Source organism: Archocentrus centrarchus, chromosome 9 (assembly GCF_007364275.1).
Source record: "Archocentrus centrarchus isolate MPI-CPG fArcCen1 chromosome 9, fArcCen1, whole genome shotgun sequence".
NCBI classification, from domain to species: domain Eukaryota; kingdom Metazoa; phylum Chordata; class Actinopteri; order Cichliformes; family Cichlidae; genus Archocentrus; species Archocentrus centrarchus.
This window is the reverse complement of record NC_044354.1, coordinates 22608788-22635032: the sequence shown is the minus strand read 5'-3', so window position 1 is coordinate 22635032 and position 26245 is coordinate 22608788. Positions and strand designations below refer to the sequence as shown.

The window sequence follows — 26245 nt, the reverse complement described above, 5'->3', positions numbered from 1 at the left end:
AAGTTAGAGCCAAGGGTCCTAGAACTGGTGATCTTTTTAGATGAAATTTAACCAGGGTTAAAATTTTAAACCTTTCAAAACAGTTTAAATCAAATTCTTCATTTTTGGTGTCTTAAATGTGTCAGAGAAATGTTCACAACATTAAAAAGCTCTTTTCTCTTAATAAAATGAAAATAGGACTCCCCTGCTTAAAATGCAGACTTCAATTTAAAAAAAAAAAAAAAAAAAAGGATGCTAATGCTTCTAGCCACTAGAGGGACTGAGAGCACAGAGAATCATTCCATTACAGGCCTCTGTGCACAGCACATAATTCTCTGCAGCACATAATTATTGCTTTGGCTACAACCTTTTTATTTTTTTTAAATGACTGACTTCCTTTTCTAAATGGAATAATTATTTTTTTCATTTTTCCTTCATTCTTCTTTTTTGAAAGAAATGACAATTTGAACAAACAGACCTGCACAAAAGCCAGGTTTGTGTCAGTGTGCACTTGTGTCATTTTCTAATGTGTGCATGTTTTTAAATGTGTACACGTGATTCATCATGCTTGCTATGTTGACCTTTAGGGACTCATTCTGTTAGACAAGAGCTGTGCCTTTCCTGACAGTAAAGACTGGGAGGGTCATCTATGAGATGAATACTGTGACTCTCAGTCTTTGTTACAATATTTAGTTGGGGGGTTTTTTTCCCCACAAATTTAATCAAACAAGGTATTTGAAAATGACAGATCAGTATGAAAAAAACATTCTTCGCTCTTCAGAGACTGTGTAACCAAAGCATGAGCAACACACGCTTTGATTAAGGTGTCCATCAAATGTATTGATGGACAAAAATTAAGTGCTACAGACTATTGGTATGTTATGCAGTAAAATAAACGCGGTTTCTTCAAAGCTGCACCTGCTGTGCAATTTATTTAAACTTACAGACATTATCTCAAACACTGAGCAAGCTCCCTTATCTCGGACATTAGAGCAAAATTAGCATACCATGCATCAGAGAACATTCAGAGGACATAACAGCATGACTTAGTTTAGATGGTTATCTGGCATTGGAAACTTGTGCTCTCCTCCTACATTTACTTGTGCTAATAAATGCAGTCAAAATGTAAATGAAAAACTAAATTCAAATGCAAGGTCAGACTGAACAGACTGTGTGTGCGTGTTTGTGTGTAGGTGCAGTCTACTGACCCTGTTCTCATCGTAGATGATTTGCACCAGGCTGCGGTGCTTGGCCTCACTGGGTGGCGGAGAGATGGGTCGCTCTGGCTCGTGGGGCTTTGCGGCCTCCTCCTCCAGCTGTTGCTGTTAAGGTACATATAAACAAAAATGACAGTTAATGCTTAACAAGTCTAAAAGGGCCTTGAAATTCAAGGGAGACCTGTGGCTCACGGGTTTCTGCTGTGAGGTTAGACAGTGTCAATTAGATCAGCTGTCTTTCTCTAGCGCTCCAACAGGGACAGCACCAACAGTCCTATTTACTGTAATAGCTATTAGCTCCCTAGGGTCTAGTTAATCAAAGAGTTACCACAACAGATAGAGATAAATAGAGCCAAATAAATAGACAAATAGAGCCAATGCCTGCTGTGTAGCTTGAACATCCAATGACAGATAAAAACAGAGACCAAAAAAGAGACAGGAAAGAGGAAAATAATGACATGGAAATATGAAAAACAACACCAGACAAACACTGGAACAGCGGAAGTTCTTTAACCTACTAGTCATCCTGGCATATGATCAACCTTTACTTGTGATTATACTCCAGGACCAGAGGACTTACGGAAACTACTGTGCATCAGTTTATAAAAGAAAAACAGAGTTCACACATTGAAAAAGCAAAGTGAAAATGCAACGAAGGGCTTCAGACCGAGACTGCTTTCCAACTGTGCATTCTACCCAGATGTGGATGGGGGTAAATGCATCAGTCAGGGCCATTAATCCGCCCACACTTTACGACACCAATATGCAGCATGTGGAAGCAGCCAATTCCTTCTGACTTTGAAAACAGAAGGCGATAATGAGCCAAAGCCTATTTAAACATTTAAATTATTTATACACTTAATACTTTAATGTGACTGGAGCTTTAACACATACATTTTTAAAGATGACATCAGTCCTACTGTATATGTAGTATTTATCTATGAGCAATAATACATTTACGCTGCTTATTATTCAGTAGTGTGAGTCATCGAAGTCTGTGCCTGACAGTGATTTGTTAGCTAGCAAGACAGTGGCTATTTACCTGTTCTTGAAGTCCAAAAAATTAAAAATTACCTGATTAAATCAAACTTCAGTTTCCCTCAGTCCTTCTTGTGAGGTATGTTAGGTAGTGTTTGAACAAGAAAAATTATGAACACTAAAGTACTAAACCGTAAGAACAGCGATCTGAATGAGATCTGTGATATCAACGGAAGTGAAGCAAAGTGGTGAAAAATCGTTTGGTTACTGGAGTAACCCCAGTTCTCTGAAAATAGAGTGAGGTATCTCACTATGGCAGGGGTCGGCAACCCGCGGCTCTTTCATCCTTATGCTGTGGCTCTGTGTGACTTGTTCCAAGTCATGATGCCATGATGGCATCATGGCAAGTAAAATACCAACAATGATAAGAGAGTGTTCTATAAAACTGTTTTATGAATTATTTCAACACTTTAATGGTCAAAATCACTAAATTTACTAAATTCCTGTTTTTTGAACACACTGGGCCCTCGGCTTTATGCCTGGCTGCGACAGTGGTGTTTTTATTGAAAACCCATGTGAAGTGCTTTTTTTGCTTGGAACCACAAATACCTCTTGCTCTGAACAGACCCCACATAATGATACATATCTCCTCCCAAACCGTCGTACTGGGGGTACCTTTATCCAGCAGATGGCCCATGTCCTGAAACAGTTCAGCCTGGTATGCTGTGAGCAGGGTGACAACATTAAATTTTTTTATAGACTGAGCTGCCGACTTATACACCTTCTGGTACATGGCTGGACAGCGGGCATGAGGTGCTTGGCAGGTGCCTGACGAGCATCCCGTCGTACAGGTCCCTCTCCTCCCCCTTGTCATACTGCGCTGCAGGCCAGCTAATGGACAGCCTGGCTGCCGCACGCCTACACATCTCATGTATATCGACTTCACGGGCTGATGGAGAGGGCTGACTCTCCCCGTAGGTGGAGCTGCCAGGCCGCGACGCTTGGGCAGGAGGGAGAATTGCATCCTCCTCATCCTCATCGTTATCCTCTCCAAGGATATCCATGTTAATATCATCTTCCGCGTCATCTCCGCGCTCCTCTTCGGAGTCAAGGAGCCGGTTGAAGAGAGGAGGAAATTCTACCTCCAGGTCCTCGACCATGCCCCCCCAGCAAGCAGAACCTGAGCTGGATTTATCGCTGGGCTTCTCCATAGTGTCAGAAAGACGCGGATCTGCTTTTGAGGCCGCCGACACTCGGAAACACTTCTCCCAGATTCTACTGGGCATAGCGCGGCAGTGTTCGCAGGAGTCAGGGTAGGCCAGCAATGCCTGTGCGTCCTTGACACCCATACAGGCAACGCAGAGGGGACAGGGGTCTTTCCCCGAGATGGTCAACCCACAGCGGCTGGGCAAGGGCGGGACATGACATCCTTAACCCCACTACCACCAGCGTTCCCCTGAGAGGATCCAGTGGTAGACATAATACTAATGCTCAACTTTGACAACTAGCAATAGCTTCACAAAATACAAACTTGACATGCTCCTTCAAACACGAGGATATGCAGCAACGCAACAACCGCTATAAGACAGAAATATTTTCATGACAAAAATATGACTAAAACGTAATAAAACGCTATTCCTGTAACCAGAAAAACCCACATTCAGGGACTACCTTGATGGCTGCGTCAGCAAACAGTTAAGTGGATAGTCCTGGTCCAGGACCACTGAGGAGCTTATAATGATCTTCACGGGGAAGAAAGCAAAAATACCTGGTGTGGGGCCAGGGGGCTGTTATAAGGGGGTTGGGGGACCCCGTGCCCTTGAAGTGATTGGTCTGTCTAGGACAGACATGGTGGTAAGTGGAGCTTCCATGATTGGTCACGCCAGAGGGTGCTTCCCATAGTGAGACACCGAGTGAGGTTTGAAAGGGGACCGTTATTACAGAGACTGTTAAGTTTAATTTACTGTTTCTTTTCAATTGTTACATTAAAAAGAGCCAGAGCCAAGGACTGACTTTCAGTAAAAGCTTGATAAAAATCTAATTCAGCAGCAAGTATCTTCTGGTGTTTAACAATAAACTCCGCTTATTAAAGTCATCAAGGTCCCCACCCCACACACACACACACACACACACACAATAATAATGGAGCTATCCATCTCCAGCTAAAAAGGAAAAATGCAACTCAGACACTATGTGTGCAATACCTTGACAAATATTACAAAACTATCAGCACCAAACGTAACAGCATTAGATAAGTCCTGGAAGGAAAAACATCTTTTCACTTTTTTCAGCAGCCAGCAAAATCTAAAATTTCTGACACCCTCTTGAAGAGGTGTCGAGTATATAAAATACACAAAAGAGATTTCACTTCCTGTTTAGCTTATTTCAATTAAATACAGAATATGAGCTGTAAGTTAGAGACAGAAGCAGAGCATATTCAGCTATAACTACCTACTGGAGAACTAGACCAAGTGTGGCTGAGCATACAGTTGATCTACCAGTTAAGGCAGCCACAGCCACCCCACCTTCTCATCTCCTGACAGGGGCTTCAGAGAGGGGAAAGGCAGCCTCCAGAGGATCTACATGAAAGGACTCTAAGATGGATCATCTTGCGCCATTATAGCCTTGGATAAGAATCTGGTGAGGCAAACAGTCATTCCTGCAGAGCACCCTCTTCCCTGTTCAAACCCATCATGGAGTAAAATAAAATAAATCAGCCATCCTAAGCTTGGCTGACATGAATCATGCTGGCTGTAGCCTAAGCCTTAACCACAACCTATTCACTAACTCTGCCAAAACTCTTCAATAAAGTTTTAGCATGCCACTTAATTAGTCCAGATGGTTTAATGCTCTGAGAGAGCTGGACTGTAAAAATATCCATAAAAACACTGTGTGTATTAAGGGACGATGAAGGGAGGGATCTTGATTTATGTTTGTGAGCAGCACAGTTTAGGTTCTCCATCATTCAAAAGGTTTGACACCAAAGTTGAAATCAAATAGCCAGCTTCACTTTAGTACTTCTTTAAAAAAAAAAAAAAAAAAAAAAAAAAGCTATACAGCTATAGCCAATTCATGTTAGTGTGGTGAAAACAGGACAAACTTAAGACCATGATCACATCAGCTGTGACACCAGTGAGCTCTCAGACCACCCCCATCTCTGAAGTCAGAGCTTTACAGTGTCATGCAAAAATCTTAAGCCACCCCTTTCTTTATATTTTATATCCAAGAACCCAGAATTTCCTGTTCTTTTTATAAACTGGTCTTAAACAATAGTTCTCCAGACTTTCTGAAAGTCTTTCAAAGTTGTTGTTGGGTTTTCTTTTTTCTCCTTTTTTTTTAAATTGGCTGCTTTTTCGCTCATTTTCAGTCCGGTCCTTTCTTGCCCATTTTCAAAGGAATTTTTTTAACCACTTAACACTGACCCGTGAATCATTCAAGCATAAACAAGGGACCTAACTCAAGGAATGAACCAGTGTTGTGTCTACACGTAACAGATAACTTAGCAAAGAACCAATCTTAAACTGCATCTTTAAGCACTTTGTTACTAGCAGCCTGTCACAAAACAAATCATTTGTTCCCATTTCTTTAGTTGAATCTATGAATCTAAGATAACACAGTCTGACAGACATAAAATACAATTTTTTACACCACCAAGCATTAAGTGAAAACTCAAGTGAAAAGGCAGCCAAGATCCAAAGAAGAGCTTTGACCGTCCTTCAAGAAGCCTGCAGAACTATTCCTGAAGACTACTTAAAGAAATTACAAGACAGCTGCCTAAGAGAGTCCAGGCTGTGTTGAAGAAAAAAGGTCATACCAAATATTGACTTTCAAGCTTGTTAGAATTGTACAGACTGTTTTTGCCTTATATACTTTTCATGTTTCAATAAATCACCCCACATCTTTTCTTTTTTTTTTACCAGAATATTAAGAAATGAGGGGTGGCTAAAAAGTTTTGCACAGTACTGCAAACAGATGTGACACAACTGTGTTGACAAAGCTGTCCACAGACAGGCAAACATATAAACATCTGGCAAAGTACTCAAAACCTCCTTTGTGGTAGTTCTCTTTACAGCAGGTGTGTCCAGGACCACATGTGACACACATTCACAAACAGTAACAGCCACACTAACTATCACATGCATGCTGAAGGAATCATTTGGGTAAAGAGAGCAAGCTTGTCCGTACAGTTCCTTTACTGAACATGGAAGGAGGCCAAAGGGGGAAACAGTGTGGCCAGCATATGAGCAGTTCAGCACAGACACAAAACCTCCACCATAATTCCACTCCTCCTCCGCTACAGAGCAGCTATTATTTATAGCTCCATACATTTTTATCTTACTTTTCTCCTAAATTAAAGGCTAAAGAGAATGCAGACACCTGGTGTAGTTTGTGTACATAATCAGTGCACACCGAGCAAAAAAATAAATAAATAAATGCTACAAGCTCAAATGTGGTGATTACAACACAGCAAAGACTATTTAAGACTTTATTGCTTTGATGCCAACTGAAGCCTGGCAGGGAAAGTCACACTGGAAAAGCAATTATTTCAAACAAACACAACAGTACACTAAGAAAATTCAACACAGATGCATGCCAGTACTGGCAAAGTTTTCGACAACCATGACAAACAGTTCTCTACTTTTTTCCTGCCCTAATTTCAGCTTTATTGGCATGAATGTAGGGTGACTGCGCATGAATGACATCACACAGCAGTTTCTACTCAACTTTCTTCACTTGTCACAGGCTGCACACAAAATATCTCATGCTGCATGTCGAGCAGTGCTTGTGCTCCGCAGCTGATTACAGAATATTCAGAGTGATTTCCTCAAATAACCTGCTCATGCAAATGGACAACACTGTTAACTCTTTAAGGCTTGTGTGGAATGTATAACTTAATTCACGTGAACAGTGAAAATTTTAAAGACTCATTAGGAGTTTTCCCAAGATCTATAAAGGTTTTTAGAAACTTCATAAAATAAATGCAGCAAAGCTGAACAGTCTGACCCATGAGATTATGTGGCCAACTAATATGCTTAAAATATTTCCAGCATTGCTGTGGCAGCTGAAGCCACAAAAGAGGGTCCGAAAGAGATAGCTAATGAAGAAAGATAAGTAGGTTAGGAGGAGGAGGAGGAGGACGACGACAACAGCCTAATATGCTGCTTCGAAAGCTAGAAGAGCAGGTAACATTGACATGCACACGCCCACCCACCAGCTACCATCACAAACAGAATCTAGTTCTGTGGGAAACCCTGCATAATTATTTATTGGTTAATTCTATGTTCAATAAAACTATATTATATAATCTAGGAAGGCAACAATAAATAAGCACCTGGGAAAATGACCTCCTGACTGCAAAGGGAAAAGAATGTGCACTTTTTTCTTCATTTCAGTACAAGATGAACTGTTTTGCAACCTAGTTTGCAAAGACATTTGTGGAACACATGTTCCCACTGATTCCCACAATCAGAAGACGGCAACTTTCCGCAGCCAGCATAATCTGAAAGTTAAGGCCAGAACTATACGTACACACACCTGTTTTTTGCGAAGCTTGCAAATCTGCTGCTCCACCATGCTGATCTCCCTGTCCACCCGGTCCATGTTCTGGATCAGCTCTTCCTTGGAGAAGCGAGCTGGAACCAGTTCCAAGTCAGGGTCCATATGGACAGGGCTTACTGGGGAGATGGGCTCCAGCTTCCCAATGGCACTTCCACGATCCTACAGAAGCACAACACAGAGGAGACTGCCATGATTAGATTCGATTTTACATATAAAAAATGCAAGACTGAATCAAAGAGGATTTTTTTTTTTTTTTGTTTAAACTATGTGGTGTACACAACTTTATAGCCAGGAGGTCAGAAGATGGGCCCTCACAAACACTAAGCATACAAGCTATTGCTAGAACCTCTTCACAGCGAATGACCTTGTACGTTTCTTCCCATGACTGCAATTTCTGAAACTTACTCTATAAGAAAAAAAAACAAAACATCCAAACTGTGTGTGTGTATACCCTTTGAGACAGTAACACATGCCAGTGAATAAAAGCCAGCATATTGGCTCCATGAACACACTTGTGAATATGAGCTCACACAGCTTTTCTCACCAGAATTAGGCATAATAGTGACTGTTTAAAATACAAAAATCACTTCATTTTTGTTGCTGTGACGACGTTTTGGGAGAAATCAGATGGGCAGTAGATGTGCGGGTGGTGTAAATTCTGGCGATGCTTATTAACCACGAAAGCAGAAACGGTGTGTGTGTGTCATTCGAGTCAAAAACACAGAGATTTCTCCATTAACTGAGCAGCCTTATGCGGGGTTTGTGGCCCTGCACTGGTATCCATTTCTGTAGCTCTTTGGCTATACAAAGCGACTGGGATTGTGGGAATTCAACACAGAAGCTACAGACACACACCAGTGTGCTGCCACCCACCAGAACTTAAGAAGAAAATAACAGCCAAAGATCAAAATAGCATGGATGATAAGCACAGACAAAAAAAAAAAAAAATTAATGCTCCACACTTCATTCTGGTATCCAAGATATTTAAAAGAAATCATTACTTTGACTTCATTATATGTGGACAAATTTGCTTTTACCATTTTACACATTCGTATTTTCTTGAAAAGCTGGTATGCTCTTCTCAGATCTGATGACACCATCTTACATTTTCGATTGTGCAACTTTGTTTATATATGAGATTAATGGTTGAAGCCACAGTGGGAGGTTTACATGATCACTCACAGTCACTGTTTTCTGTTTTAACCAGAGATTGTCTTTCAAACAGCACAAGCAGCTAATATTAGCATCCCACAGGGCTGAGTGCGGCACGCTACTGTGAAAGCTTGTCTGAAGTCACTACACTAGAAAACCACTTGACACTCAACTGACAGAGTTAAGTACGTTATGTTAATGATATTAGTTTATTGTTATTTACACAGACAGTATGTCAGTACTGTTTCTCCTCTGGCTTTCTGTCGTAATGGAAACACCGTGTCCTAATGAAAAAAAACTAGGGAAGAAAAAAAAAATTCACTTGGGGAAAACAGTCAACTTTTATTCTCTGTGCACATACAAACAAACTCATGTGGTCTTTACACTACAGTTGTGGGTATGCGGACAGGCACCTTTGTACATACTGGAACTAAAATAACCACCTGAGAACAAGAGGAATTCATTTGTTTACTGTCTAAAATGCATGAAGAAAAAAAAACTGTTGTACATAAGCCTGGGTTTTGTCCTGCGTTATTTTTAAACGTTTGAAATGAAGGTTACATAAGTGGGCTAATCTGGACCAGGCAGCCGGCATTACAGCCCTGCAGACATGCTGTGACTGAAAATGTCAGTGCCAGAGGCTGCTGAGGGGCTGTCCTTAATGATGAAACCCTAACAAAGCATTCACCACATAGGAAGAGAAAAATAATGGATACCGTCACATTGTCTAAAATAACATCCCTCAACTATAACGACTTTCATCAGCTGCAAACTCAATACCACTTAAGATACAGGATATCAGTTAAGAGACCTTGTTTATCCAGATGGGATTTGGTGGTACGACAAAACTATGAAGTCAAAACCACTCTACACATTTTCCAAATCAAGTTCTCTCTCTGATCTTGTTCCATACACTATCCTTTGTTTGGTTAACCAGCACACATCTACAGTTTCTACAACCATGACATTGTGTGAAAAGGTCACAGTTCAATAGCTAAGGCCAGGCCCAGTATAGCTTGTAGCTTAACTCGATCATATTTTCCTGCATGATGTGGGGGTACACTTTTTGGCATTGCAAATGTCTGCATTCCAGACAACAGTTAAATAAAGACTTAGAGATCCTGTTCTCGTATTAAGTTCAAAGTAGTTTCTTTGGTTTCTACAAAGGAGTATGCATCAACGGCTGCACAAACCCACTGACACTGATGTGACTGAAACACAATTTGAGGTGAACGTCAGTACAATACTTTTCACCTGACATCACATCCTTATAAGGGAAAAACACCAAAGCCAGACAGCGCTTGTTTTTAATTGGAAGCACCAGGAACTAGCCGCTCACAGATCCTAGTAATGCTTAGAGTACAGTACAGCCCACAAACGCAATCCTCACAGCCACACCACATGCGTACAACAAATTGTACCAATCCCTCCCTCTTCAAAGCAACCCCAGTTATCAGAGATGAGTTAAGCTAACCAACACAATACTGTTATGTATGATAAAGCTGAGATTAAAGGATTGCACCCATGCAACAGCAACAAGGAACCTTTAAAAAAAAATATTCAAACTAATTATTCCATTACCCAGTATTCCTTAAGAAAACAATATATAGAGCAATGACACTGCTTTTCCTGTCCATGTGCTGTCAAGACCTCAAGTAAAGTCGCTAAATGCTCCCACTGCGACAACCAAAGCACACGCGCTGCACCTCTGTGTTATACACAACCTCAGCACCAAGGAGAGAGCGGTAAAATGATGATGAAGTTACTCAAGGTGAAGACATCTTGTCATATTACTGAGAGCGCAATAAAAGCACCACAACAGGTGTTAATCTGCCAGGAGAGAACGGCTGCCATTCAGGATTTTCTTAGAGAAAAAAATATATAAATATAAAATAAAAAGAGCAAGCGAGAGACAGGGAGAAAGAAGCTGACAGGAGAGTGCATTAGTCAGGTTTGTCACACGTGAATTCCTATAACACCATCAATATTTCATAACTTCAACGGCAATTCTCAGTTTTCAGCCATATAAGGCCAGAGAACAATTCTTTGAGACCACCCTTGTAAAGAAGAACACTCCTAGTGTGTCATTCTTATGCTCCTTTATATTTCATTTTCTTTCTAAAGCCACAAATTCAGGATGACTGCACAATGGTTTACTGTATCAACATGCTGCCTTTGTCCCTCGGATTCCCAGTCTATGTGAGTCATGCTGTAAGCATCAGCTTTGTCTGATACTACTGGCCTACTCCCTTTTTACTGTTGGTCTTTTACTCCTCTTTTCCCTTATGACCCTTTATCTGTACTTCCCTACATTTGCCCTTTGCCTCATTTCAGCTGCATCTCCCTTTCTAGCCTACTATCATTAGGTACACTTGTTCCACACAGTGACTGCATCTGACATCACTTATATAATGGGTTTCCAGCCCTTGCCGGTCTAAGGGGGAATTGCTGGCATTCCTGAATATTTCCCTGCTAGCTTAAGAGTCTATTTTTTTTTTCCCCCTGTACCGTCTGTTATTGTTGTATCTATTTACCATTCCTTAGCTGGCTGCCTCCCTTGGCAGTTCGAAGCACTCTGTGTAAAATCAGGAACACCTCCCCATCAGCAGCTCTACACACAAGCAAGTCGTTTTGATCTGCAGTTCACACAGTTTCGTGCTCAGTCTTTTGAAATCTAGGTCAGCTCTATTATTTATTAATTGCTGTTTCACAACTCCCTCAGCCTTCCTACTGCTGCTCACAGAGAGCCAGCTTAGCTACAATGCTGAATCTCGCTCTACAACTTCTGCTGTGTGTCTAATAACATCCTCTGGGGCTCAGAAGGAGGCAAATAAAAAACAACAGATTTCTAGGATGGGTTTATAATTTTTTTTTTTCTTTTCAAGGAAAATGGTTATCATTTTTACATGATGAACCATAATTGCTGAAAATCATTTTGGTAATGCAGCGATCTCCCAAAATACAGATCGCGTTAATTGCAAAACTCTGTGGGTGCATCTAGCCCTGAAGTCTGCATTTAGAATAGATTTGTCGAACTGTGTGTTCAACTAATGCTTTTTTATTTGCTTGCTGACCCTTTTACTGTACTATACTCCAAACTGTCAACATGATACGCTGTAATTCATACCAATTACTGACCTTTGTCATATCCTCAGCCCCTACCAGAGGCAATGGCGGGCGGTGAGATGAAGGCCTCATCACAGACTCTGGTCCCATCTCTAAACGAGGCCGTTTGATTTCCGCATATTCCACCTCTGATTGGCCACTGGGCTCTGGTAGGTAGATGTGCTCATAGCGGAGATGCTGTTCTTGTCCTCTGCAAAAGAAAAAAAAATACAAACATAGCAGATAAGAAAAAAAAAAGTACAGAATGCTACTGAAAGAAAAATAAGACTGAGGAAGAGCAGCATTTTCCCTGATATCTTGTCCATATATTGTAGAAGCTGAGAAGAGACAGACATGGGGACTCCCAACTTGCAACTCACAGGACCAAAGAGATCTGCTAAAGTCCTGGTGCCAGATACCAATGGGCACTTAAAGATGTCTTGGTGATTTCATGCCTTGTTGGGTTTGTGCTAAGTAAGTACAGTTTATTTATAAAGCACTTTTCACAGGCATACAGTCATAAAGTGCTGTAAAACAAAACAGACTGAAGGCTCTGTCCCTCCTCAGCTTCAACTCTAAAGTCTTGATTATACTTCCCATGTCTACAAGTCCACCAGGGTCCACCTGGTCCCAAGTGACAAATTTCATCATTAGACTGTAAGTGTGAGGGGCCAGTGTGGACCATCCACAAGCCTACCAATTTTATTGTGACGGCAGAGAATTTACATAACAATGCACTAACTACACATGGGCCCCAAGTGGCAGACTTCAAAGAAGTATAATAGGAATGACTACTCAACCGTGGTGTCTCCAGCTGCCTGTGTATATGTCCAAAACAGTATAATCAAAGCTTAAACCTGCAATTGAAGTGTATGAGCAGTATTGTGTTTTAAAAGATGATGCAATCGACTGGAGCTTGTTCATTTAGTGGTCTGTATGCAAGTATTTTAAAACAAATTCTAAAATCCACAGGGAGCCAATATAAAGAGTATAAAATAGGAGTAATATGAGCTTGTTTACTACAACACATTAGTAGTCTGACTGCAGCATTTTGTCTTCAGTACGAAAGACATGATTTATCTAAGCCAGTGCACAATGCGTGCAACAGCAATCATTGTCTCAGCTTTGTTGGAATTTATAGAAAGTTGTTGAAAAGCCAGACACTTATCCAATATAAACAGTGAACTAGTGTGGACACCCTTTAGAGCTGGGGAGGTTTAAACATATACAGCTGGACGTCATCGGCATAAAGATGTCATAAAAAGAGTGAATGATATCTGCTAAAGAAGAACGTAGAAAGACAATAATAAGAAGCCCCGGACTGAAGGAAGCAATGGTAGAAGAGAACTTGGTTGTAGGAAAACCAGTCACAGAGCTAAAGATACCTGTCAGAAGCCTATTAAAATATTATGCTCAACACTATCAAAGGTAGGTCATGGTGTTTTGTTATATTAGCCTCTTTGGTCACCATACAGGAATTTGGGTGGAAAGAACTTAATCTTGCATAAGCCTACATAATATTTTTACGTCAGAAAATGAATATTACAGTATGATATACAACTATAGAAAGAGATGTGCACAATTGTGTACACAGTGACTGAACAGGTTAGCGTATAATAGCACTCAGCTCAAGGTGCAGCCTAGCTCAGGTGGATCTGAGGTAGGCGAGTTCAAGCAGAGGCAAGTTGTAGGAGAGACTAGTCCAACTAACTAACTAACATTAGGAACCATGCACCTTAATCTTTTTTGACCTCAGCTGCTAGATCAGACTTGAACAAACACTTCCCAACCATATTTAAGGGAACACTGGGACAAACTAAGTCAATTAAACTCAATGTACAGTAGACAGAAAAAAAAAATTAATTAAATTTTACGTGTCAAGTCAAAATGAGTTAACTAATCTGAGCGGACAAAACTAATCCTCTGAGCTAGAGACAAGGCTCAGTGCAAGCTTGTTTTATCATGATGACCTAATTAAATCCCATTTATACAGACCACATTTAACAAAAAGACATGTGTACACAAGATGACAGTCACAGCCTGCGAGCAGGCTGGCCTAAATCTTTACTGTTGTGTTCAAGGCATACTCAAACGTCAGAAGGCTTGGTTTGGTTCAAACAGAATCATCATCAAATGATTACTGAAGGCTTTTTTTTTTTTTTCCCCCTTTTTGCTATAAAATAGCAGCAATTGGTTACCCAGCACTGGTGAGTGGAAAGAAAAGGAAGCAAGAAAATTGGAAATGGTGACTCACCGTAACACTAACATTTACCGCAGCATATGCCGAAGTAGTTCTTTTGTGGGGTTTTGTATGCAGTGGCCACACATATAAAGTCATAAAAGGCTTTGTTTAAAGCTGCTGAAGAAACTGTGACACTCCTTATACTGTACACCAAAACTACAATGGGTCTGGATGGCTGAGAGTGCCAATAATTACACAAACACATCATGCAATGTGATCTAATCATGATATGCTGCATGTGCGGTGCCAGTATAAATCATACTTGTCACATTCATTAAATTCAATAGTGCACAGGGGAAAATTGAGCAAACCAGTAAAAGAGGTTCTTGGTGTGTAGTCGAATGACAGCTTCCACATGTTAACTGCACTCGCTACTTAGATCTGGGAAATTTTATTAGCCCAGTAGTAAATGGCTCTCTGTTCTTACTAAGGGAGCAGTTTTCTCAAATCTACCCTGAAGGCAGATGCCAGAATGTCAGTGACTTTGCTGCCAGTGTGAAAATGGAAGTGGCTTCTGAAGAGGAGAGAGAAAACACAACCATAATTGCTGGTCCAAGCCCACAATGGCCTAGTGTGAGGTTTCTCTATGTGCCAAAGCGCATGGAGCCCATCTCTGTCTGAAAGGGTGGTGTAACAATCAAGACATTAACAGAAGAGAAAAATGTTATAATGCATGTAATGTGCTGGACTAAACCTGTTGTGATGTGAAATCAAGGAAAGAAACGGATTGTGGATGTTTATCTTATTTTTTGCAGTTTTCAATCTAAATACTCCGCAATCACAACTCAAAATGGATTTGTTTTAAAATGCCGATATCTTTCTACCCGATTCCACTTAAAGATTAGTCTAAAAGATCATGGACTACACATCAAATAAATAAATAAATAGTGGGGCAAAAATATTACCCAGATGGTGTGTGATTGTGTGATTTCTCCCCCGGACACAATTTTCTCACTCATTCAGTTGAATACTTCCTCTCCATAGAGGATTGGCACTTACATAATCACATCATCAAGCTCTAGCCCACCCCCTTCTCTCTCTCTCTCCCTCCCTCCATCCTTTTCTTCTACTCCCCCCCCCCCCCCCCCCCCCCTCTCTCTCTTGTGAGCGTGCAGAATAATCTGTTCGCTAGGGAGGATTTATCTGAAGGATGAGAGAAAGAGATGTGTGTGAAGGTGGTGGTGGTGGTGGTGGGCTGAGAGTGTGTGGGAGAGCGAGGGAAGGGGTAACACAACACCCCACAACAGCTCCATTACTTTCTTACTGGCTTGGGCCCCATTATGCCAAGAACAGAGCTCGTGTATGCTGATCGCAGCCTGCTGTTGTGAAAGCACTACGGCGTTTGTGTGGCTGCCAATCTCTTCGTCGCTCCCCAGAGGAGCAGCTACGCAGCTGTGCACGGCGCAGGGAAGGCTAACAGAGAGAGACGCCTGGCTAAATGCACCACAGCTGGGATGAATGAAAGTGAGATAATGCACAGTAGAGAAGGGACAGCGGGTGGAGTCCAAAAACTTCATGCAAAATGTGCAAGCCATTGACTTTTCTGTTCACATTACTGAATAAAGAACACATTGCCCAAGTGGCCAAAAACACTGGAGAATATTTACAAAATATCATAGCAACCACATTTATTTCAAAAACTTAAAAGATCTGTTTTTTCAAAATCAATGTGTGAAATGCAGGCGGAGGCAGAAAAATCTAGTGAAATAATGCACTGTAATAAGTAATTCAGCACATTAAACGGCCTTAATCAAAAAAGGCTGCATTACAATTACAAATGAAAAATGCATTTGAATAAAAGAAAAATTGGAATAACTAGGTATTAAAATAGTCGCAACACAAAGGATTAATTACAAAAAAAAATTTGTGAAAACTGCCAGACTGCACTTACACAAATCCCAGAAGACTTAGAATATTACTTTCATAGAATATTACAAGAATAATCCCAGCTATGGTGCAAACTAATTTTCCATGTTCGCACACTGTTTGGACCAGGAAATAAAGTGTTAAGTGGCTTCAGTGTCTTGTTATGTTTGCTATAAAATGCATTCGCTCCCTTTCTCAAGAAACCGGGATGATCTCACACAGACGGGAAGAGGGGGAGGGACTGAGGTACTGCATGGAGTAAAAAAAAAAAGAAACAAACATTTAGTACAGTGGTTCAAAAGTGCTTACAGTGCAACGGTTTTGTGACCTGTAATTAGGTTAAAATAACACATTTCCGCCTGCCTTGAGTCCAGACTAAAGAGAATACACTGATCTGTCACACTGTTTCTCAGTATGACAGATCTCTGCAGAATGGCACAGTTTCTAAAGGCCATATTAGTGCTCGCATTTTCTCTCAGAACAGTAACAACCTTGAGCTTTCTACAAATGCAAACATGGTGTGCAGAATTACTGAGACTTCTGAAAAGACAGGCACACAGCAGAGAATAGATTGAAGGATCGCAAAGGCCAGAATTACACTATTCAGACTCTGAATGGGCTTCAGGCTGAATTCTGAGATCTCTAAAGGAATGCTGAAGGCCTGAAATATTCAGCTGAAAGCTTCCCCACCCCCAGACGCCTGCCAGCAAACCACTGGTTTATTTCACAGTTTCCACAAAGAAATGTGGGCTACCTGTCTATAATCTCTCCTTCTGATATGGTGGTTATTTTTTTTGTGTGTGTGTGCTTAAAAAAAATAATAATTCATTGCCATTGTAAAAGTTGCACAAGTTACAAGTGGGTCAACTCCGATAGATTGCCAAGTGACTGAATGAAGAGTATCAGAAAATCAGGAGCTAGTGGGAAGCATTCAAACTGTGCAGTGTTTATCTGTTTATCAAACCATGACCCAATGTTCCCACACTGCAGGCTAAGCTAATAACTGTTAAACGGGGCCAGTGCACAGCTCTTTGTTTTACAATGAAGACCATAATCCTAGCAGATTGACACTTAAATAAGCCAAAAAAATATGCAAAACCCCACACTGCTACAGAATCATTTTGCCATCTGCTGTCTGTCGTGTCAGACACACAAGATGATTTATATAGTGAAAGACAGACCCCAGTCTACTCTTGACTTACTGTGTATGTAATATCTGTCAGCTGATTTCTAGTAAAGTCTGCCTACATTTTGTATTCCATGCATGTTTTAATATATGCAAGAAAATCTGCAAAACAACTGGGGGGGGGGGGGATTTCTTGTGCATCGTGCAAAATTCATATCATGCATATAAATTATTTATAAGTACTCATCAAATTTCATCCTCAAAAAGAGAATGGCAATATAAATAATAAAGTCCATTAGCAGGTACAAGACCTGCATCTCCAGAGACAAAGTACTATTCACACAATGCTTTGCCCGACTTGCTGTTTGGACGATTGGAAAAGTAAAAAACCTCTGCAAGCTCCACTGCCCAGCAGAGCCGTTTAATACAACATTACAGAAGAACGGCTTGCAGATGTCAATTACATAAGGATTACGCTGGGGGAGGGTTAACAGCCACAGGCTTTAGCAGAATAATACTGCATAAAAATGCAGCCTGCAAGAGGCTTCCACTGAGCATGCTCTGGCTAGCAATCAACAAGGGCAAATTCATTAAAGGGGGCAATACTAGAATGCCACATAAGCACAACATCCGGAGCTAGCATCCCAAGAGGCCACTCTCTTGATGCATGGCATCTTCCCCATTTGCCCTATATTCTCTGACTTTCATCTACTTCTACTGCTCAAAGACATGCATTTCTAAAATTGCACAAATTATCATAATTATTTTTTTTAACCAAAGTGTGCATCTAGTATAAAATATGGTGTCAGCAACAAAACTAAACCAGCAGTGGATGCTGAAATGATTTCTAACAATACATTTTTTCAGTAAAAGCTATAATTATGTTAGCATGATATATTTTTGGACATTCACTAACACCAATTTTGTATGTACACATACATTCAATAGCATTCAGTAGGTAGAGTGAAAACGGCAATGCAATAAATAAAAGCACAAGTAATCTTAACAATGCCTTTCGAAATTATGGGAAAATGTTCCTCAGGAGAGAATCGACCATATTCATGAATATTGGGCTCTTACCTTTCACTCCCAGGCTGGAACTCTGACAGTAAGGAAGGTCGACGGCGATGGGGCTGAGCGAGGTGGGAGCTGTAGTCCCGACTATGATGAGAGTGATAGTCAACCAGACCCACTTCCTACAAAAGAAACAACAAATCTTGCATTAAATCATCCCCTCTTAAGAATTATAAGAACAACCCATAGTAACAAAAACACTAACACCCCCCACCCTAATTTCCTGCCATGGTTCTCCTGTAATGTCTCATCTTTTCTTCAGCTCTCATATCACTTCCTTCCAATTTGTTTCTCAGAAAAGCAGAGTAAAACATTACAACTACTCTAAACTTGCACCTAAGCCAATCAGGGAATGCATAACACAGTCCATCAACCTTCATCTTCCAGTGAATATGATGACACAAAGGAGTGGTAGGGTTACACTAAAGGTGCAGCTATGGGGATTGTGGGGGGGTAAGTCTTGGACCTTCCTCCCATTCAAGCCTTGCAAACACCGAAGGTCATTGAATGAACTTTTACATCAGCCAGAGGCCTCTTCTTTCAAGCGCAGACAGCTTTGTCCCTGACGCGTGGAAGAACATAATCTCGATAATTAGGAGATGTGGGTGGAAATCATGCGGAAGCCTTTGATGCCGACTCCACAAGAAAACATGAACTTTCAACTCAAACATCTAATGAGGGGACCATTCTGGGTTTACACCATTGTGATCTGGAAAGATACCTGTGGGGGGCCTCTGGGGTTAGGCCTTTTCCAGTAGTTCTTATTAACTCTCTGTTTACTAAATAGCCACTGAGTAGGCAGAGCCAGGCCACAACTATGGTTATCATCTCTCAAAAGGGTTTTCCCTTAAAAAAAAAACAAAAGGCTGAGGCACTACAGGTGGTTCCAATAAAGTCATTGTGTGTCAGGCTCCTTACCGTGTGTGCCCGTTGCAGCTGCAGTGGTAGAGTGGCGGGGTTTGGCAGGTGCCGTGTGTCCACAGTCCTCCGGCCCGGCGGCACAGTCTGGGGATGAGAGGACATGCTGGCACAGCCGCTTCCTCTAAAGACAGGAAGTGCTTGTTGCTGTAGAGCACATGCCGCACATTATCGGCCGTTTATTTTAGCCTGCAACCTGTGACAAGGAGGAAAAAAAGGACACATGAGACGTTTTGAAAGTTAGGTGGCCTCAGTGGAATTGCTCAACACTTTTTTCACATGCATAGAATAATCACAAAACAGGTCTTATACACAGCTCTTTGATGCTTTCTGGATAATACATCCAGATAAGCTAGAGATCTTAGAATGTCATCACCTCCCTACCACAGCTGCTCCACCCTTCATAGCGCCTAGTAAAGGAGTGAGAATCCCTGCACCTGCTAGACTCAACCCCTGCTTCACAGCTTACTGAATGGCCCACTGTCCTCACACTGAGGACTCACAGACAGACACCAGCCAAGACAAGCAACTAGCCAGTAAAAATACTCCAAGTGCAATGGGGTTTTAGAACCAACATAAATAACTCATTTCCAGATAGAGATGTAGGTCTCAGGAGTCAGGCCACTGGATTTTAACTGCAGATGATGTTATGTAAACCAGAGTGGTATCATCCATGAGGAGTATGCCATACACAGACCAGAAAAGCAGATATAAGTAAAAACCGCCCTAAGCTGTAACACACCTCTACCTATAACCCCTGTGTAAAAGCTACAGGATGAATTACTGGTAGGCCTGACTTATACTTACTTCACAGACCCATGATAACTTTAATTATTGTTATTATTAAGATATATGGACCTCAGGCACCTTCTGCAACCAGTTGAAGTGAAGACGACAGGTTACTTATGGGTAATAGGTGTCTATCATAATGCATAATTCTAGCCATACATTTCAGAAGACTAAGTTCAAACCTTGCAAGGCAGCTGGATTGATGATGTGAGATTCACAACATCAAAAAAAAAAAAAAAAAAATCATAAGATATTCCATCTTTCTAGGCTTCAAGCTGTGTGTTTACCAGTTAGTTCAGATCAACTGGCCTCCTATAAGCAACTACTGGCCAATAAGGCTGCACCTGGATAGTTCATCCAATCAATTATTACATATCCTTTGAAAGGGAGTGCTTGAGAGTGCCTTTTATGCACAACGCAGTCTTACAAAAAGCAAGAACCATCTAACAACATGCTAATTGCAATGCAAATGCTTAGAACTGGTGGCAGCATGCCATACTTGCAATACACTGGTCAAAACCCTGCACTTGGTTTTAAAGCTGCTTGAAAATAAACTGGGAAGAACTGTCTTATTCTCATTACAGCAACCATGCAAATTAGAACACACGCTGAAAAAGTGCTATGTGCGGCACACAACAAGAGGCATGGTGAAATATGGCAACTCAACATGGGCAATGATTGAAATCTTGACAAGACAGCAAAGTGCTTTAAGTGCACCCCAATTTTGCAAACTGAACGGGAAAGCTACTGTCACTGCGCCAACTGCTCAAAAGAAGTCCAAATGCATTTCAATGCCAGACGACAATGAGACAGGACACTGGGTAATTTCTCACTTTAGTCCAAAAAACACTGTAAGGTCTACTTAGATCTAACAAACCTAAGTAGTTATTAAACATAAGAAATAAGAAATAGTAAATAGATATTACACTTTAATGTGTAATAATGTTTATTGACTTAATTAATATCAGAATAACCACTAAAAATACAAATCCTGTTGCAACCCAAATCAGAGCTGTTTCATTTGGGTACTTCATATACATATACATATGAAAAACTTGTCGTAGATCCTTCATAGAGCCCCTCTATTTACTGTACAATATAAATAGATAATGTTAAGGGGCCTTAAGTTCTACTGGCTATTTTGGTATTTGTTGGCATTTGTTTATTGTGTCGGTTTTCAATGTGGAGTGTGGAAATCTACATGGCCGTTATGGAGCGCGTTAATACTCAAGAGTAGGAACCATAACTAAACAGCAAACTAAAAGCAGTGAGAGCTTTTAATTCACTTTCTGTACAACAGCTTGGAAAAGCAACGAATGCCTTCACCAATCCAACTAACAGGCGAGTGGCCATCATCAGTGCCAACAACATAAAGCAGAATGTGAGCCCAGCAGCATTAACCTAATTTCTTTAGTTGTGGACTATCAATTCAAGCAACTCAAATTTCTCTAGGAAGAGAAGTACTTTGTCAGCACTGAGATTAGACTAATATTTTATATTTAAATTATTAAAGAACAGGTGCTGTGAAAAAAATGAATGCGCTGTTCAGCAGTACAGCAAAATATAAATCACCATTTTATAGAGAAACATAGAAAGTGGCAGTACTGTTGTGCTGGGCTGCTCCAGAAATTTACAAAAAATACATCCAAGTATGGGAAACAATTAATCTTGTTTGAAAACTAGTAATAATAATAATAATCATGGTGACAATGTAGGATCAAGCAAATAAGGTTCCAGTCACACATGCCTGGAGACTGGTCCATGACCATCCGGCAACCACTGGTCAGGAGGGAAAAATGAGAATTCCTCGACTGGTTCCTAGTGGTTGCTAGAAGTTGATGGCAGTTGCAGGGATCATTGCTAAAGCCCTAATCACACAGGCCAACAGACCTTTCAGTAATTTGCCAGTCAGCTGGCAAATTACTGATTGTTTTGGTTGCTAGCATATTGCTGCAGTGGTAGTTTGAATGGAAGTGACAGACTTGTCTACAAACGCTGGCCAGCTACTCTCTGAGCTGTAGTGAAATTGTGAAGTGCGATGCAAACCAGAAATGGAGAAGGCTTGACTTCAAAGTAAAAGTTGCACCTTTTGAAACATGTCGGCTGCAGCACTGAGGCACAACTTTTACTTTCACTCTAAGGCCAAACTTCTCCATTTCCGGTGTGCTTCACACTTTTTCAAGTTTTACTACTGCTGGGCTAGTTGTTAGTGACTACTACAGACAAACAATAAAAAGTACAGGCAACCCTGGCAATCGGTTCACAACCAAAGATATCACCAGGAGGTTTTTGGTGCAGCACTTTCTTTGTAACCAATTTCATTCAACAGCAGCCAGAAACCACTCCCAAACGGTTGGGGCGGACACTTTTTCCCTAGTAACCGGTGGCTGCATCACATCCAATATGGTGGACGACTCATGAGCATTGTGCCCATGACATCACACGACAAACCTCAATTGTTGGCCATAGTTGGTCATGGTGAGTTCCATTCAAGTCTTCCAGTTGGACAGGCTGAGTAATAATCTTTGCAACTGGTAATAAACTAGAACTTTTTATAGCACTATGAACCAGAGACCAAATAACAGCATAACTTTGGGAAGAGTACTAGTGTGCCAGTCTCCATTGTCTGACTATGGTTTTGACTTTTTTTTTTTTTTTTTTTTTGCAGCACAAAGAGGGGCATTATCTACCCTTCCTTCCTGTTCAACTGTCACAAACACAAAGTGTCATTTGATTTCAGTTACGCAAAGGCCTCCATTACGAAAGGCTGAACATGGCTGACTGTAAGAAACAGAGGAGCTCTGTAAACATAGACTCATAGAGGCCACAAGATGGGAAAACACTGCTTAAAGTCTCAAACCAACTAGAGACTGTGCCTTTGTGTCTAGTAGTCTAAACTGTGGCTTCAAGTATTTTCACAAAACTAGTGCAAAGTCATTGTTTGGTCAGACAGTAAACAGACCACATCAGGGAAAGTCCTTTAGCAGAAACAAACCCTTAAATAGTTTAAGAAATTCTTGCTATATTGACAGAATGTGTACTATTCTCAATAAAAGGTTTAAAGAGAAAAAAAAAAAGGAGTCCAGGAAGAGGGCAAGAGAGTCTTCCCACGCAGAAACCTCTCTTTGATGACTGTCATGTTCAGAGAGATTCCCCTGAGAAGGGAGAAAACAAGTCTGAAGCCAGTCACCAGATCGGCGGAGGACAAAAAACCTCAATCAAGATGAGAGAACCAACACAATGAGTGATCTTTGACATAAACTCTGAAGCGAAAGGGGCCTTCCAGACGACGGGCTAAACACATGCGCTGGCACTGCTACAGACACCCACAGGCAAGTCGCTGGCTTGCTGCCAACACTGCAAATGAACTCAGTCACCTTACTCTCTCGCTCTAGCGTGCCTTCCTTCCCCACTCACTCTTTTGCTCTTGTCTTTTCCACATAGTAGAGTGGGCCTCAACCTTCAGCAGTGCAAGCCAATATTTCATCCTCTTACCCCCCACCCCCACCATTTTAGGAATGGCTGTAGAAATACTAGCCCAGAGCACACAGACGGCTTGCTGCCTGCTAGTGGAGCAGGAGGCAGACTTCAAACAACAGTTTCATTCTACTGACAAACAGTTATTCAAATCTCTGCTCAGACATTGTAACGCGACTGTCAAGCTCTAAAAGAGAGTACAATGGAATGGCCTCATTCCTGGCAAAATTAAAGGTTTTATATACATGATTTTAAATACTAAAATAGAAGCAAACAACTTTCTGCCATGTAAAGATACAGAGCGGTAATTGCATCCTTAACAGGGACCTAGCATGCTCACTACCAGCTCCATATTTTTATTCCTAAGACTCCACTGAAGTAGCTTTGCACGATTCACAGTTCAAAGTAATCTGCGGTTATCCTAAACTGGGTCTTGGTGCAGCCCCTCAGTTCATCCACTATCTGTAACAAACCACTTTAGCTCCCTTCCCCCTTTCCTTTATGCTAACTTTCTTGTGATTGGCTGCCACTTGTAAACAGCAAGTAGGTGAGGCTGCTGCACACACAGCCAGAGATGTGTACTACCCTGCCCAGACCCTCACAAATGTGAGTGCCTCTCTTGGACCTCCCCACGTTTTAAAGAAATGTGAGTGAAAGCAGCATTCAGCTAAGTGACAGGAAAAATGCGGCCACTGCACCAATTTGTTTTTGTCTGAGAGTCTGGTGATCTCATGACACACCCAGAGGTTCCAAATGTTGCACCTTTAAAAGTTGCAAGTCCCTCCTAATGAGATATAAGCTCTGTACTGTTGTCCTGTTGTTTGTGTTCATTTTAAACAATTCGATTAACATGACACAGTAGATTCTATTATGAATATAACCTAAAATCCTTCTCCTGCTGCCTTGATGTTCTGCTTGTAGGCTTTTTAATTACATGGCACTGGTTTTTCTGAAAATGTATCAATGCTTTTGTACTATAAGGCCATTTCTTACAGGTACTAAAACCCACACTTATACCACTTTTCTCCAAATAGGAAATGCTGTAAGCTTTAAGTTTCAACAGGACTTAGAAAGTGTGTTCCTGTGTTTTTCTTTACCATTCTGAAACTGGTTCAGAAAGTGGACCAAAACAGTCTATTCTCACATCTTTGTAGCCACTTCCTGTTCAACTTCTACTGTTTGTTTTTAAAGCACTGACTGGTTTGGGGCAAAATACATTTCTAATGTACAAACTGCCCAGACATATCAGGTGGTCTTAGAGAGGTCTGCTTAATGTCACTGGACACCCCTAACACCCTACAGAAGTCATAACTAATATTTTTCATCTCAGGTGTTCCTTCCCACCTACACACATTTAGTCTTTTTTCTGGAGGAGCAACCTGCAGTCTTACAGCCAAATCTGGAGAAACTTTAGCCCTGTCTTAAAAATTCATGTTTAATTGCTGCCTGTTCTACTCCCACACTTTTCCACCTTCCCCATCCACCCTAATTTAGCATGGAAACAGAGCTCTTGCAATTAATCCACTGAAGCTTAAGAACTGGGCCCAAAGAGCGCTTTTAAGGTCATGGTGCAAAAAGAAGGTGAATGCCCATCTTAAGATGACACAGTGGAAATAATTACACCATTTCCAAGTGAGCTCATTAACTTTTTGTTTTATATTAAAAAATAGAAAAAGCTTATCTTGATGCGGACATCTCCCAGAGTCCAAGAGTACGACTTTGCCTGAGTTGACTGCTTAAATAATTCATTCCAATCTGCCTGTGTTTTGAACAGAAACGCCACGAAGAGGACGAAGTACGAAAGAAAAAAGGGCAGTGAACAGGTCATGATGCAAGATATCCTTTTTGTGAGTACATGCATAATCTAAGCCATAGGTCAAAAACACAAATACAAGCAAGGTTTGTGTCAGACAACCCGTGTGACAGACGATCAGTGTAATCGGCATCTTGCCAATAAAGAGGATATTTGCCTGGTGTGCTAATGCATTAATTAAATATTAGAGATGTAGTCACAGGCTGCTCTGGTTCCCATTAGACAATTGCAGGTGTTGCTTTCATAAGGAGACAAGTGCTACATCAGTAGCCTTTCAATTATCTTTTTTGGCAGCAGGGGGGACAGAGCACCTGTGAAAAACACTCCAGCTTTTTCGTGACAGTGGACTCACAGTGGACTCACCCAAACCTACTGATAACTGCAAGCATTTTTTATTAGGAAGTTTACATTTACTTAACTTTTACTGCGAGTGAGCTCCAAACGACTCAACACCATCTCGAAGCAGTCAGCGGTGGGGTTTGAATTCACAAAAACAAAAAGCCGACTTACAGGATGAGTGTAAGCTGTGCATCAGTTTGCATTTCACAGCTCAACTACTAACATGGAATATTACTGAAAAACACCACGTGACTTGTCTCTCCTGGGATGCTCTGCCAACATTTGTGTTTAATATTTCGGCTTTAAGTGTAAATCAGAATTGGCATATTTCAATATGTTTGGGGTAATAATGATTTATAACAGGCATATCCACCCACAGCTTCACCAGCTACAGCAGCAGCAGCTGCTCCACCCAGACCAAGGGGTATGTAAAGCCTTCCTGCGTCATAAAAACAGAAAGACTGCTCAGTATTTCCAGCTTGAAATAAAGTTAGAAAGCCAGTATTGGTACATCTCTATGTCTACTTAAAAATCACCAGACCAAAAAAGGCTAAGAGGTGAAGTACACGTCACACACTGCAGCAAATTTGGTTAATCTAGAGATAACATAC

The 26245-nt window shown here is 41.0% G+C and overlaps 1 protein-coding gene across 1 annotated transcript in view; it reads right to left on the bottom strand.

The window, feature by feature from the left end:
• Positions 1 to 26245, bottom strand: part of ncor2 (nuclear receptor corepressor 2) — a 91496-nt gene that overhangs the window by 52557 nt on the left and 12694 nt on the right. Inside the window, exons 2-6 of the mRNA XM_030737611.1 lie at positions 19217 to 19412; positions 18305 to 18420; positions 12024 to 12201; positions 7710 to 7892; positions 1188 to 1301 (exon numbers count right to left, since the gene is read on the bottom strand). Coding sequence (XP_030593471.1) covers positions 1188 to 1301; positions 7710 to 7892; positions 12024 to 12201; positions 18305 to 18420; positions 19217 to 19321 — 696 coding nt within the window. The 5' untranslated portion in view covers positions 19322 to 19412. The remainder of the gene's footprint in view (positions 1 to 1187; positions 1302 to 7709; positions 7893 to 12023; positions 12202 to 18304; positions 18421 to 19216; positions 19413 to 26245) is intronic.